The sequence below is a fragment of the Theobroma cacao genome, chromosome 8 (assembly GCF_053813885.1).
Source record: "Theobroma cacao isolate CCN51 chromosome 8, ASM5381388v1, whole genome shotgun sequence".
NCBI lineage: Eukaryota > Viridiplantae > Streptophyta > Magnoliopsida > Malvales > Malvaceae > Theobroma > Theobroma cacao.
Genome location: NC_142646.1, coordinates 527,410 through 539,675, shown reverse-complemented (window position 1 = coordinate 539,675; position 12,266 = coordinate 527,410). Strand labels below are relative to the sequence as shown.

Below are 12,266 nucleotides of genomic sequence, written 5' to 3'. Positions count from 1 at the left end.
CAAATAGATATTGGATAGGGTATTTGATTACGGGCAATTCTTATTTGGGATTAATGTTTTCTCATATGTGTAAATCATACATACGGTTTAGCTCAATAAATATGTATTAAAAAAATTTTGAAAATAAAATAACTAAAAAAAATTCATTTTAAAGGCAAATAATCAGGGATAAGATAAAAAATTTATTCAAATTCCTAATAGTATTTTTTTTTTAGAGATTTTATTAATATTCAACTATACGTAAATAAAATTACTTATAACACACTTGAAAAAAAAAATAAAAGATTAAGACATATAATCTGGAGGGAGTATAACACAGTTCCAACAACTTCCAGCTGATCAGTTCTTCTTTGCGGTAAGGTTTCCAGTTGGTGATCTCGAGTCACGAAGCCGCTTCTCCTGAGATAGCACTTTAGCTAATCTGCAGATAATCCAAAATTAAAATTAGCACCATATTAATATGATAGTAGAATATATAATATAAGGTGTTAATAATTACATATAATAGACAGTCAATTAAAATTCTGAAACCAGAATATAGTTCCTGATTATACCTGATGAGAGCGTTTTCGTTTGTATCTTCATTATTAATAGGTTCAAATTTACCATTGTCCAAATTCACTCTAGAAACTGGTTTTTTCAGCAATTCTTCCCCAACTTTTACAAGGTTCTCCAAGTTTTCTTTTGTAGCAATATCCACAGATGAGACTGTCCCGCGTAGTGTATCATCCTGCAAATTTTTTTTTTTTTGTTTTGCTATAGGTTAAGTATAATTTCTCTGATTGTCTCTTAGTTACAATTCAAAAAACGAATCTATATATGTACCTGAATTCGAAGATATTTGTCTTCAGATTGAAGTGCTTGGAAAACAGTAGCAATGTGAAAGTCGACCATGTCACTGCTAGCTTGCATGAACACATCCATCAATGGAGTGGAGTGTTGAAAGGTCAGCCATTCCAAGAGACCCCATTTTGCGGCCATAGGAGCAGGGTATTTCTCTTCACATTTTTGGGAACCAGTGCCCAAGGACAAAACCAGGAAACGAGCAAAGTCGTTTGCCTTTGTAGGAAAGGAATCAGAATTCTTGCGAGTGATTTCTTTGGTCACTTCGTTCATAGCTACCAAAGTCTGCAAGAGTTGATTAAGAACACTATGATTAAGATTTTTGTGAAACTTGTAACAGGAATTACATTAGGTCGAAAACATTAGATATATATACCGGATTGTTAGCAGCAACTCCACCATCAATAAGATGGAATTCTTTAACTTCGCCGTTGGAATTTTTAGTTTCAAAGTGATGGGCAGGAAGATAAGTTGGCGCTGCAGAAGTTCCGATGCATATATCAGAGAGCAAAGCATTTTTGCAGGGGTTGTACTTTACCTACACAATGATAATGCAAAATAACCATGTAAATATATAATCATAGATCACATAAAATTGCAAAGGAAATTAAGAAGTCGTAAGAGGGTATTGATGGGTAACGAACCTCATAGGAGGAGAAGATTTTTGGCTGGAGTTGTTTGATGTCAAATGTTGGGATCACAACATTTGTCAACGTCTGGTGCAATCGGGTTTCTCCCAACTTTTCTCTCACAATATTGTGCAGATATCTGCCATCATATTTTGGTCCAATAAGGGATTTAACCAAATTTTCAGCAGGTGCAAATGGTGAACTGTAATGCAACAAACAAAATTATGTCAGCAACTACATGACAAAGATTTTTCTTTTTCTTTATTTTCATCCGCAAGCTTGAGATGATTACCAATCTTGGGGAAAGATCTTAGGGCAGTGTTCAAGGTAGAACTCATTGATATCTTTAGCAGCAAAAAGAGGGCGATTGCCCTCATTCGGATTTGGGGTGGTTAGCATGGCAGTCACGAGGCCACCGGTACTAGTCCCACTAATGACATCAAAGTAATCTGCCAGTCTCGCCTCCTCATCATCCAGCTTCTGCAAATAGCCATAAACATGATTATTAACATACAAGAGAAAACTGTCAGCAGTATATATGTATGCACTATACGTCAATGAATTAAAAACATTTTTCTAGCTACCTGAAGCTGAGACTCTAAAAAGGCAAGAATAGTTCCGGGAATAATCCCCCTAATTCCACCACCATCAATACTAAGAACAGTGATTAAGTTCCCATAGGTGGGAGCTTGTAGGAATGATTTTGGACTTGTCATAGGAAAAACATTGGCTTGTGGGATAGTCCCCATTATGATAAGAGAGAGATGTTTGCAGGTTTGAGGACCTTAACTAATAATAAGGAGGAGAGAATCGATCGAGAACAACCAAAGTTTGGAGCTTTTGTGTTTTCTCTTGTGCCTGTCAAGAGTTTATTCTCTCTTTTCCTACGTATTGATATCTATTAAGGATAAGTGTTTAGAAATTTATAGGCATTTACCCCTTTTTTATTTATAAATTTTTAGTTTTAATTATTTGATTTCATTTAATATGATTTTATTGGTTTCTTGATTATGGAGAAAAATTAGGTGATGAGATACTTTAGGAATTTGCCATAGTTTCCTTTTTTTTTAATTTTTTTCCAATTTTTGTAATTCTTTCCTTACGGAATTGGATCAAAATTAATAATAAGATAAATTCGGATAAATATGATGTCTACAATGTGTAAGCTTTACCTGTATATCCTTACTTGTTGCCCTTGTAATTATTCTTTAAGGGACATGTTGTACTTTCAGGTGAATTTTTTGTATCAATTTAATGATTTAACAATGAAATTTTTTTTTACGGTCATTTAATTAAGGGGTATTTTAAAAAATAGTCCTTAAAGATAAGATATTTTTAAAAATAGCACTCTTTATAGTTTTAATTATTTTTAGCCAAGTTGGATAAAATTATCCTTAATGAAGTTACACGCTATGATATTACACGCCATGTATAAAAATCTGTGACAAGTCATGGTTAGCGTGTTACACGTCATGTACAAAAATCTGTGACACGCCATGTACAAAAACCTATAACAAGTCATGGTTAGCGTGTGACACGCTATATACAAAACATGTGACACGTCATATACAAAAACCTGTGACAAGCCATAGTTAGCATGTGACACGTCATGTACAAAAACTTGTGACAAGTCATAGTTAGCGTGTTACACGTCATGTACAAAAACATGTGACACGTCATGTACAAAAACTTGTGACAAGCCATGGTTAGCGTGTGACACACCATGTACAAAAGCCCGTGACAAGCCATGGTTAACGTGTTATACGTCATGTACAAAAGCCTGTGATAAGCCATGGTTAGCGTGTGACACACCATATACAAAAACCTGTGACAAGCCATGGTTAACGTGTTACACGTCATGTATAAAAACCTGTGACAAGTCATTGTTAGCGTGTGACACGCCATGTACAAAAGCCTGTGACAAGCCATGGTTAGCGTGTTACACGTCTTGTACAAAAACTTGTGAAACTTCAAATCCTCTCAACTTTTTTGTTTTTTTTTTTTTACAATTTGGTACAAATTAAAGTGTTTCTAATATGTTTTCATAAATCAAAATACAAATATTTTTTTATCTAAAACACCTACTTTGACTTAAAATAAAAAAAATTCTTTGAAAATTTAGATTTATAAATTTCAAAATTTTGAGTTTATTGATATCTGGGTCCCGAATTGATTCAATTAAAAGCTATTTTATACATTTGTGATTATTTCTACCGTTTTAGTTTTATCCAAAATACCTAAAAATTGAATTTTTCAAATAGTCACCCATCCAAGCACGTTAAAATCATTGTTTGGTGTCTTGAAAACGTAAGAAAGAGAAATCTAAAAACGTGAGAAAGAGAAATCGAAAGCATAGCAGACGAATGTCGAACAGAAAAATCAATAAAATTTGAGAGACTATGACGGTGAGAGAGAAATGCGAAGCACAAATGGAGAGAAATGAGGAGAAATTGTGATGAATGTTTTAATTTATTTGAAATAGTTTAAAGGTTTAATACAATAGACTTTATTCGAGTAAAAAAAACAATGCAAACATATATACTATACCGAAATAACAATAATTGAGAGGATGTGATCAATTGATATTAAATAGGTTATTTGATTATGAGCAATTCCTATTTGGGATTAATGTTTTCTCGACGGCATTAATGATACATATGGTTTAACCTTATAAATATACATTAAAAGAAGGTTGAAAATAAAATAATTAAAAGAAATTCATTACAAGGCAAATAATCAGGGATAAGATCAGAAATTCACTCAAATTCTTAGTAGTATATTAATTTTTTTTAAGATTTTATTGATATTTTAAAAAGAATACAAAATTTATAAGCTAGGAATTAAACCTAGCATTAACAAAGAATTGAAAATTTCAACTATACGAAAACAAAACTACTTGTAAGATACTTGAAAAAATAGAAGATTAAATACGTCTTAAGACTTAAGAATTTCTTGCTCCACGTAAAAACTCAGTGAAAGGAAAACACAAAGGCACCACACCACAGGGAGTATAGCACACTTCCAACTGATCAGTTCTTCTTTGCGGCAAGGTTTCCAGCTGGTGATTTCATGTCACGAAGTCGCTTCTCCTGAGATAGCACTTTAGCTAGTCTGCAGATTAAAAGTTAAGACATATAATCCGAAATTAGCACCAATATTTTAATTTGAAAGTAGAATATATAATATGTTAATAATTAGATATAATAGACAGTCGAATTAATAAAACTCTGAAACTAGAATAGTTCCTGATTATACCTGATGAGAGCGTCTTCATTTGTATCTTGATTTTTTATAGGTTCAAATTTACCATTGTCCAAATTCACCCTAGAAACTGGTTTTTTCAGCAATTCTTCCCCAACTTGTACAAGGTTCTCCAAGTTTTCTTTTGTAGCAATGTCCACAGATGAGATTGTCCCGCATAGTGTATCATCCTGCAATTATTTTTTGTTTTGCTATAGGTTAAGTATAATTTCTCTGATTGTCTCTTAGTTACAATTCGAAAAATGAACCTATATATATACCTGAATTCGGAGATATCTGTCTTCAGATTGAAGTGCTTGGAAAACGGTAGCAATGTGAAAGTCGACCATATCACTGCTAGCTTGCATGAACACATCCATCAATGGAGTGGAGTGTTCACTGGTCAACCATCCCAGGAGACCCCATTTTGCTGCCATATGAGCAGGGTACTTCTCTTCACATTTTTGGGAACCAGTGCCCAAGGACAAAACCAGGAAATGAGAGAAGTCGTTTGCCTCTATGGGAAAGAAATCAGAGTTCTTGCGAGTGATTTCTTTCGTCACTTCGTTCATAGCTACCAAAGTCTGCAAGAATTGATTAAGATATTTGTGAAACTTGTAACACATAATACGAATTCCATTACGTCGAAAACATTAGATATATATGTATATATACCGGATTGTTAGCAGCAACTCCACCATCGATAAGATGGAATTCCTTAACGTTGCCTGTGGAATCTTTAGTTTCGAACTGATGGGCAGGAAGATAAGTTGGCGCTGCAGAAGTTCCAATGCATACATCGGAGAGCAAAGCATTTATGCTGGGGTTGTTCTTTACCTACATAATAATAATGCAAATTAACCATGTAAATAATCATATAGATCACATAAAATTGCAAAGGAAATTAAGAAATCTGTAAGAGGGTATTGATGAGTAATGAACCTCCAAGGAGGAGAAGACTTTTGGCTGGAGTTGTTTGATGTCAAACGTTGGGATCACAACATTTGTCAACGTCTGGTGCAATCGGGTTCCTCCCAACTTTTCTCTCACAATATTTTGCAGATATCTACCATCATACTTTGGTCCGGTAAAGGATTTAACCAAATTTGCAGCAGGTGCAAATGGTGAACTGCTATGTCAACAAACAAAATTATGTCAGCATGACAAATAATTTTTGGCATGGCAAAGGCTTTTCTTTTTCTTTATTTTCATCCACAAGCTTGAGATAATTACCAATCTTGGGGGAAGATTTTAGGGCAGTGTTCAAGGTAGAATTTATTGATATCTTTGGCAGCAAAAAGAGGACGATTGCCCTCATTCTGATTTGGGGTGGTTAGCATGGCAGTCACGATCCCACCAGTGCTAGTCCCACTAATGACATCAAAGTAATCTGCCAGTCTCACCTCCTCACCATCCAGCTTCTGCAAATAGCCATAAACATGATTATTAACATACAAGAAGAAAAATGTCATCAGCATATATGTACGCACTATACTTCAATGAATCAAAAACATTTTTCTAACTACCTGAAGCTCAGCCTCTAAAAAGGCAAGAATAGTTCCGGGGATAATCCCCCTAATTCCACCACCATCAATACTAAGAACAGTGATTAAGTCCCCATAGATAGGGGCTTGTAGGAATGATTTTGGACTTTCCGTAGCAAGAACATTGGCTTGTGGGATACTCCCCATTATGATGAGAGATATGTTTGTAGGTTTGAGGGCCTTAACTAATAATAAGCAAGAGAGAATCGATCGAGATCGAGAACAACAAAAGTAAGATGTCTAAGCTTTGTTATGTTTGATACTCTTCAGGAACGCATGCAGGCGATTATTTATAGACATCTGATTCTCATCAGCGTGGAAACGTTCAACACAGCCTCCAATCTTCATGATGAAGATGACTTCATGCAAAGAAAATCTAACTACCTAACTCGACTTGCAGTTTCTTGGATGGAACTCTGCCGTATACGGTTCCTATTGCATATAGCTAGCTTGGCTGTGCACTCGTGTTCAAGTAAAAAATTGACAATTCGAACATGAACAAGACTTGTAGGTTTGAATAATTCGGATGAATTAGCTTTGAAAGATTAAATCCAACAACGAAAAATCCGAAAATTACTTTTCAAAATCTTTTTTTTTGCCCAAGTTTGATTACTTTTCCATTTGAATCTTCAAACACGAGAGACGTTGAAGCGACAGCTGTGTAAGGTTTGTCTCCATCTAAGCGGTACACTAACCATGATTATAAAACTTTGGAGTTGAAGACCTAGTGAGTTATAGCAGGACCTACAAACATATTAAATAAATAAGAAAGTCATCAATGTTGACTATACTTTTCAAAGGCTCTGACTCTGCATGTTCCTGGCCAATGACTGTCACTGTTGTAGCAATCATCAGTTGACAAAATTTCCATGACAAACGATCGTCGAAACGCAAAATTTCAAAGCACTTGCACTGTGAATTTTGTGAAGCTGAAGATTTCTTTTGTCAGTTAAACATTCTTATATTTTCGGTGAAGTAAATGAAGCGTGTGTAGACTTCGGAGAAACATAACAAAGTGGTTGTAGGTTTTTTTTAATGGAAAACGAATGGCTGATAACAAGGCAAATGGTCCAAGAATTCTCCACAAAACTTTTCTGACATCTTGTAATGATCATCACCAACCCTACGCCCTGTTCAACAAGGGTCCAAGAATTCTCGATAAAGGTTCTGTTTTTCCTGGAATGTTCCAACCGTGTTTCGTGATCTTTGTGACTGAGCTTGCGTTTACTTGGTCGGGACACCTCTTTATGGGTCAGTGGGTTTTTCCCATATGTGTAGGCATCCTTGTTAAACCGGTCCATGGGTCAGGCAACAAGTCCAGATCCCATATGTATATTTTTGCCCATTTTTTGTTGGGCTTGTTTATGGATTTTCAAGGCCAACATTTCTAAACCTTGACCCTGTGTGAACTGGGTTCAAATGGGTTCTCAAAGGCCTAGCCCGACTAGGCTCAGGAACCAGCGAAGTCTGGATATGAAGTATGAACACCTCTTTCTCTTCTTAACCCGCACCCTTTCTGATACGTAGGATGTTCTGCTGACACGCTCGTGAGTAACAGTAAGGTGAGACTATGCAGGAGAGGCAACAGCTTCCAAACTGTAATTTTTCATATTTCCCTCCGGTTGACTTGTTCCTTTGATTATCATCAATTTACCTAACAACCACGACACCTTCAGGTCTTTACTCTTTCCACCAAACATTGTACTGCACTTTTATTTATCTTGTGTTGTGATAAATTAGGAATGGTCCCATATTAATTATCCGGCCAGCTACTTCTGATGATGGTCCTGAAGGATACTGTCATCTACTGTTCTATCTCAAGCATAGCAAACACTATGTAATTGTCTTTTAGGCAAGAAAATATGAACGAACTCATTAATTACATTAATCGAAAGAGGAAGACCCAAGTTCTACTTAGTCATCATATTGATGGTTTACCCCAAATAGCAGATAATGTCAAGAGTGGAAGGAGAACATAGCTGGCAAGTAATGATGCTACTCTACTCTTCATTTGACTGTATAGTTTACTTGATTGAGACGGGTATGATATAGATTAATGTCTACTGGTCAACTTTGATCGCGATTGTTACTAACAATTCTACATAACTATAGGTTGGTGAATAGGCTTACACTCAAGGTTCTTGGACCATTACCTTGTTAGTTTCGTGTGGTCTGTCCTCTATGTACCTCTGTTCTTTTGTTTAGTTGGAAGGAGGGAGAGAGGATTCTGATGCTTAACAGTTAACATGGAAGGTAAAAGGATCTTACTTTACTTTTGCAAAGTTATTAACAATACACCAAAGCCTAAGCTACTCCAATGAAGAAGCAATTAAGCTAACAAATTTCATTAATGAATAGCAGTAGGCTAGCAGCATATATAAATATACTGACTTATCACTCCCAAGCCCATTGAAGGGAGCAAAGGGAAAAATCAAAGAAACAACAAGGAAGCAAAATTTGCATCGAAGGCCATCGGATTTTAACTAATTAAGTTTAGAAGTAGAATTATTCTGAGCACATTCCTCTTTTTTCTGATTTGTAGCAAGGTTTCCACTCGGCGATCTCATGTCACGAAGCCGCTTCTCCCTGGAAAGAGCTTCTGCTAATCTGTAGATTAGAGAAGCAGAAACAAGCCAATTAACAACATAAATATATGTGATTATGTGCTATATAACATACAACATAGACAGTCAGATAGTTCTATACCTGATGAGAGCCTTTTCATTTGTTGCTGTACCTGCTGGCTCAGATTTGCCATCCTCCAAATTCACTCTGGAAACAGGTTTTTTTAGCAATTCCTCCCCAGCTTTTACAAGATTCTCCAAGTTTTCCTTCGTAGCAACATCCACAGATGACATCTGCTGGGAGAGTGTATCATCCTATATATACACGGAATAGAGATTATTTCATGAATTTAAACATTAATGAACATGAAAACTACGGTTTTTTTTTTTTTTTTACAATTGGGGGAGGGGGAACATGAAAACTAAGTTTGTTTCTAATCAAGTTTAGTGTCTATGTATAGATATTTTGTACGTTTTGAAACATTTACAGTAAATTTTTCTGTCTCATGTAAGCAATAGATATCGAATCACATAACTTTTTCTCATGTTGATCTTGTCATTGAATACGATATTTCTATTGAAAACCCCAACAAGAAGTATACATATACATAGATGTTTCTAAGTGTGAACCTAAGCTCATATGATTTATCAGAGAAAATATTTCAAGCATGATGTGAACAACAAATTTATACCTGAATTCGGAGATAACTATCTTCAGATTGAAGGGCTTGAAAAAGAGTGGCAATGTGAAAGTCGACCATGTCACTGCTTGCTTGCATGAAAATATCCACCAAGGGAGTAGAGTGCTCACTGGTCAACCATCCCAAAATACCCCATTTGGCTGCTAGATTAGCATGGTACTTCTCTTCAGATTTTGGTGAACCAGTCCCCAAAGATACAACCAGGAACCGAGCATAGTCAGTTGGCTTTATTGGGAAAAATTCAGGATTCCCTCGAAGGATTTCTTTGCTCACTTCGTTTATAGCAACTAAAGCCTGAAAGAAATAATATGATTCAGATTTTAACCATAACGCAAATCCCATCATGTTAATGACATAGATTATAGATATATACCGGATTATTAGCAGCAACTCCACCGTCAATTAGATTGAATTCTATAGGTTTACCGGTAGAATCTTGGGATTGAAAATGATGGGCAGGAAGATAAGTTGGAGCTGCAGAAGTTCCAATGCATATATCAGAGAGCAGAGCATCTTTGGAAGGATTGCTCTTCACCTATATGATGGTAATTTCATGACCAGAGAATTGAAAAGGAATTAAACCTCATTTTAGATAACAACAGACAAAGAAGAAAAGAAACTAATTAATGAACCTCATAGCTGGAGAAGATTTTTGGCTGGAGTTGCTTGATGTCAAAAGTTGGGATCACAACATTTGTTAGGGTCTGGTGCAATCTAGTTTCTCCCAGCTTTTCCCTCACAATATCATGAAGATATTTACCATCATATTTGGGTCCCATTAGAGACTTGACCACGTTTGCAGCTGGTGCAAAGGGAGAACTGTCACGTAACAAAACAGAGAACTGTCATGTAACAAAACAGAATCATCTCAGCAACTACTCTGAGAAATTCATCTAGAAGGAATTTTCTTTTCTGTTGTTTTTTTCATCAGTATTACCTATCTTGGGGAAAGATTTTAGGACAGTGTTCAAGATAGAAATCTATGATATCTTTGGCAGCAAAAAGAGGGCGATTCCCCACTTCTGGATTTGGGGTAGTGAGCATGGCAGTCACGAGGCCACCAGTGCTAGTCCCAGCAATGACATCAAAATAATCTGCCAATCTTGCCTGCTCACCATCCAGCTTCTGTACATAGCCAAACATAAAACACACATCAAGTCATGAGAAGAAGGCAATTCATGCATATACTCCAGCTACTAAACAAGAAATAAATGCTTTTCTACCTGAAGTTGGGACTCTAAGAAGGCAAGTATAGTTCCTGGAATCAGCCCTCTGATACCCCCTCCATCAATGCTAAGTACAGTAATCAAATTCCCATATGTGGGAGGTTGAAGGGGTGATCTTGGACTATCGGCAAAAAAATTGTATTTCGGAATAATATGTTTTGGAATACTTTCCATTGAGGGAGATTGAGGAAACAAAGGCAGAGAGATTGAGAGGAGTAAGTTGTAATTTAGGTTGATATGTTTTTATTACACTCTTTGAGACAAGCATGTCACGGGTATTTATAAAGACTTTCCTACTCTCAGTCTCTTATCAGGTCTGAAACTTTTGACGATATTAATTGTAAACCAGATTCAATTACTTGTCTCAACTTCCATCCGTGCTGCCTAGCTGTTCTCTATGCATTCATCTCCAGGGGTTAGATATTGAAAATTCTCACTCTAATCCCTGGCCAGTAGCTGGTGCAGTCCCACAAGTCATTACAGAGAATAAATATGGTTGGTTAACTTGAGGAGACTAGTAGGTTTGAACAATTTGGATAAAGAGTTGTAACAATAGAAGAATTCCTCTAGGTTCATCCACTTGTTCGAGGTTGAACTTTAACTAATGAGTAATGATTTGAGAATTTAGTATATTATACTGTTTCACCCTAGTAGAATATTCATGGTCATTGGACAGCCTTCTGTCGAAGCAACAGCCAATACAGATGGATGTCTACGGATTGGATATTGGGGCCATTGACAGTGTAGGGGATGTACTAAACCTTGGATTTTAGGTAACAGAGCAAACTTGTCATAAGATGCAAAAATTAGCTTTAACTAAAACTAACTAGCAGGCATCAGAAAGCCACCAATTAAGTATTATAAAACTGGAAGTCCATTTGAGCTGTCAAATATATATTTTTTACTCAATCGTTTGCTTACTTGACTTGGTAATAATTCCAACTCTTCATCAAATTAACTTGTAATGTACTATATAATATATTCTAATTCTTCATCTCCTTGGGTCAAGCGGACACCCAATTCTACGTCCAAACCACAAAGTCTGCTAAGCCTATTGGCCTTTAAAGACGAAGATGTGGCTTAGGACCACTAGCCCATAAATTCATTTGAAAAATAGTTTCGTCGTTAAACTGACAAGAAGGCAAAGAATTCAAATATATTAAGTAAGTTGCAGCTTTTTTTTATTCAAAGACAATAACGATATGTCGAAAGAATTCATTACAAGGCAAAGAATTAGGTAGAAAGCAGTTTAATTAACAATACACTTAATCACCTCTTTTTCATCTGCAAAGCTGTTTGGGATGTGTGGTGCATGTGGTTAGCAGATTGGGACATTATTACTTGTTTTTCAGGAGATGCTCTACTTTCTTTTTAGCTTGGAATAATTATCCTGTCGACATTCCTAGAAGAAAAGTATGGAGGATGTCCTTTTTCACCTTTATTTGATCCATTTGACTGTATAAGAACGAGATGATTTTTGATGGATTAACTTGGGATGTCTGTAAAGTGTTGGAGATTA

General features: G+C 35.9%; 3 protein-coding genes across 4 annotated transcripts; all 3 read right to left on the bottom strand.

Moving 5' to 3' along the window:
* Nucleotides 1-339: 339 nt before the first annotated feature.
* LOC18591243 (patatin-like protein 2) lies at nt 340-2,221 on the bottom strand. Its single transcript, XM_007017244.3, has 7 exons — nt 2,057-2,221; nt 1,765-1,952; nt 1,488-1,674; nt 1,220-1,381; nt 826-1,128; nt 555-730; nt 340-421 (listed from the first exon to the last, which is right to left on the bottom strand). Exons 1-7 carry the CDS (start codon nt 2,219-2,221, stop codon nt 340-342), a joined length of 1,263 nt encoding a protein of 420 aa, XP_007017306.3.
* Nucleotides 2,222-4,295: 2,074 nt separating this feature from the next.
* On the bottom strand, nt 4,296-6,628 carry LOC18591242 (patatin-like protein 2). 2 transcript variants are annotated; one of them, XM_018125373.2, is made up of 7 exons: nt 6,239-6,628; nt 5,946-6,133; nt 5,655-5,844; nt 5,388-5,549; nt 4,994-5,296; nt 4,728-4,903; nt 4,296-4,583 (listed from the first exon to the last, which is right to left on the bottom strand). In XM_018125373.2, the coding sequence occupies exons 1-7, from the start codon at nt 6,401-6,403 to the stop codon at nt 4,502-4,504; spliced, it is 1,266 nt and encodes a 421-aa protein (XP_017980862.2). In that variant the 5' UTR covers nt 6,404-6,628; the 3' UTR covers nt 4,296-4,501. The 2 variants fall into 2 exon arrangements, with proteins under 2 accessions (XP_017980862.2, XP_007017305.3); XM_007017243.3 differs by having other exon boundaries at nt 4,297-4,583; nt 5,655-5,841; nt 6,239-6,625.
* Nucleotides 6,629-8,497: 1,869 nt separating this feature from the next.
* On the bottom strand, nt 8,498-11,022 carry LOC18591241 (patatin-like protein 2). Its single transcript, XM_007017241.3, has 7 exons — nt 10,745-11,022; nt 10,459-10,646; nt 10,154-10,340; nt 9,895-10,056; nt 9,513-9,815; nt 8,963-9,135; nt 8,498-8,863 (listed from the first exon to the last, which is right to left on the bottom strand). Exons 1-7 carry the CDS (start codon nt 10,919-10,921, stop codon nt 8,740-8,742), a joined length of 1,314 nt encoding a protein of 437 aa, XP_007017303.2. The 5' UTR covers nt 10,922-11,022; the 3' UTR covers nt 8,498-8,739.
* Nucleotides 11,023-12,266: the final 1,244 nt, after the last annotated feature.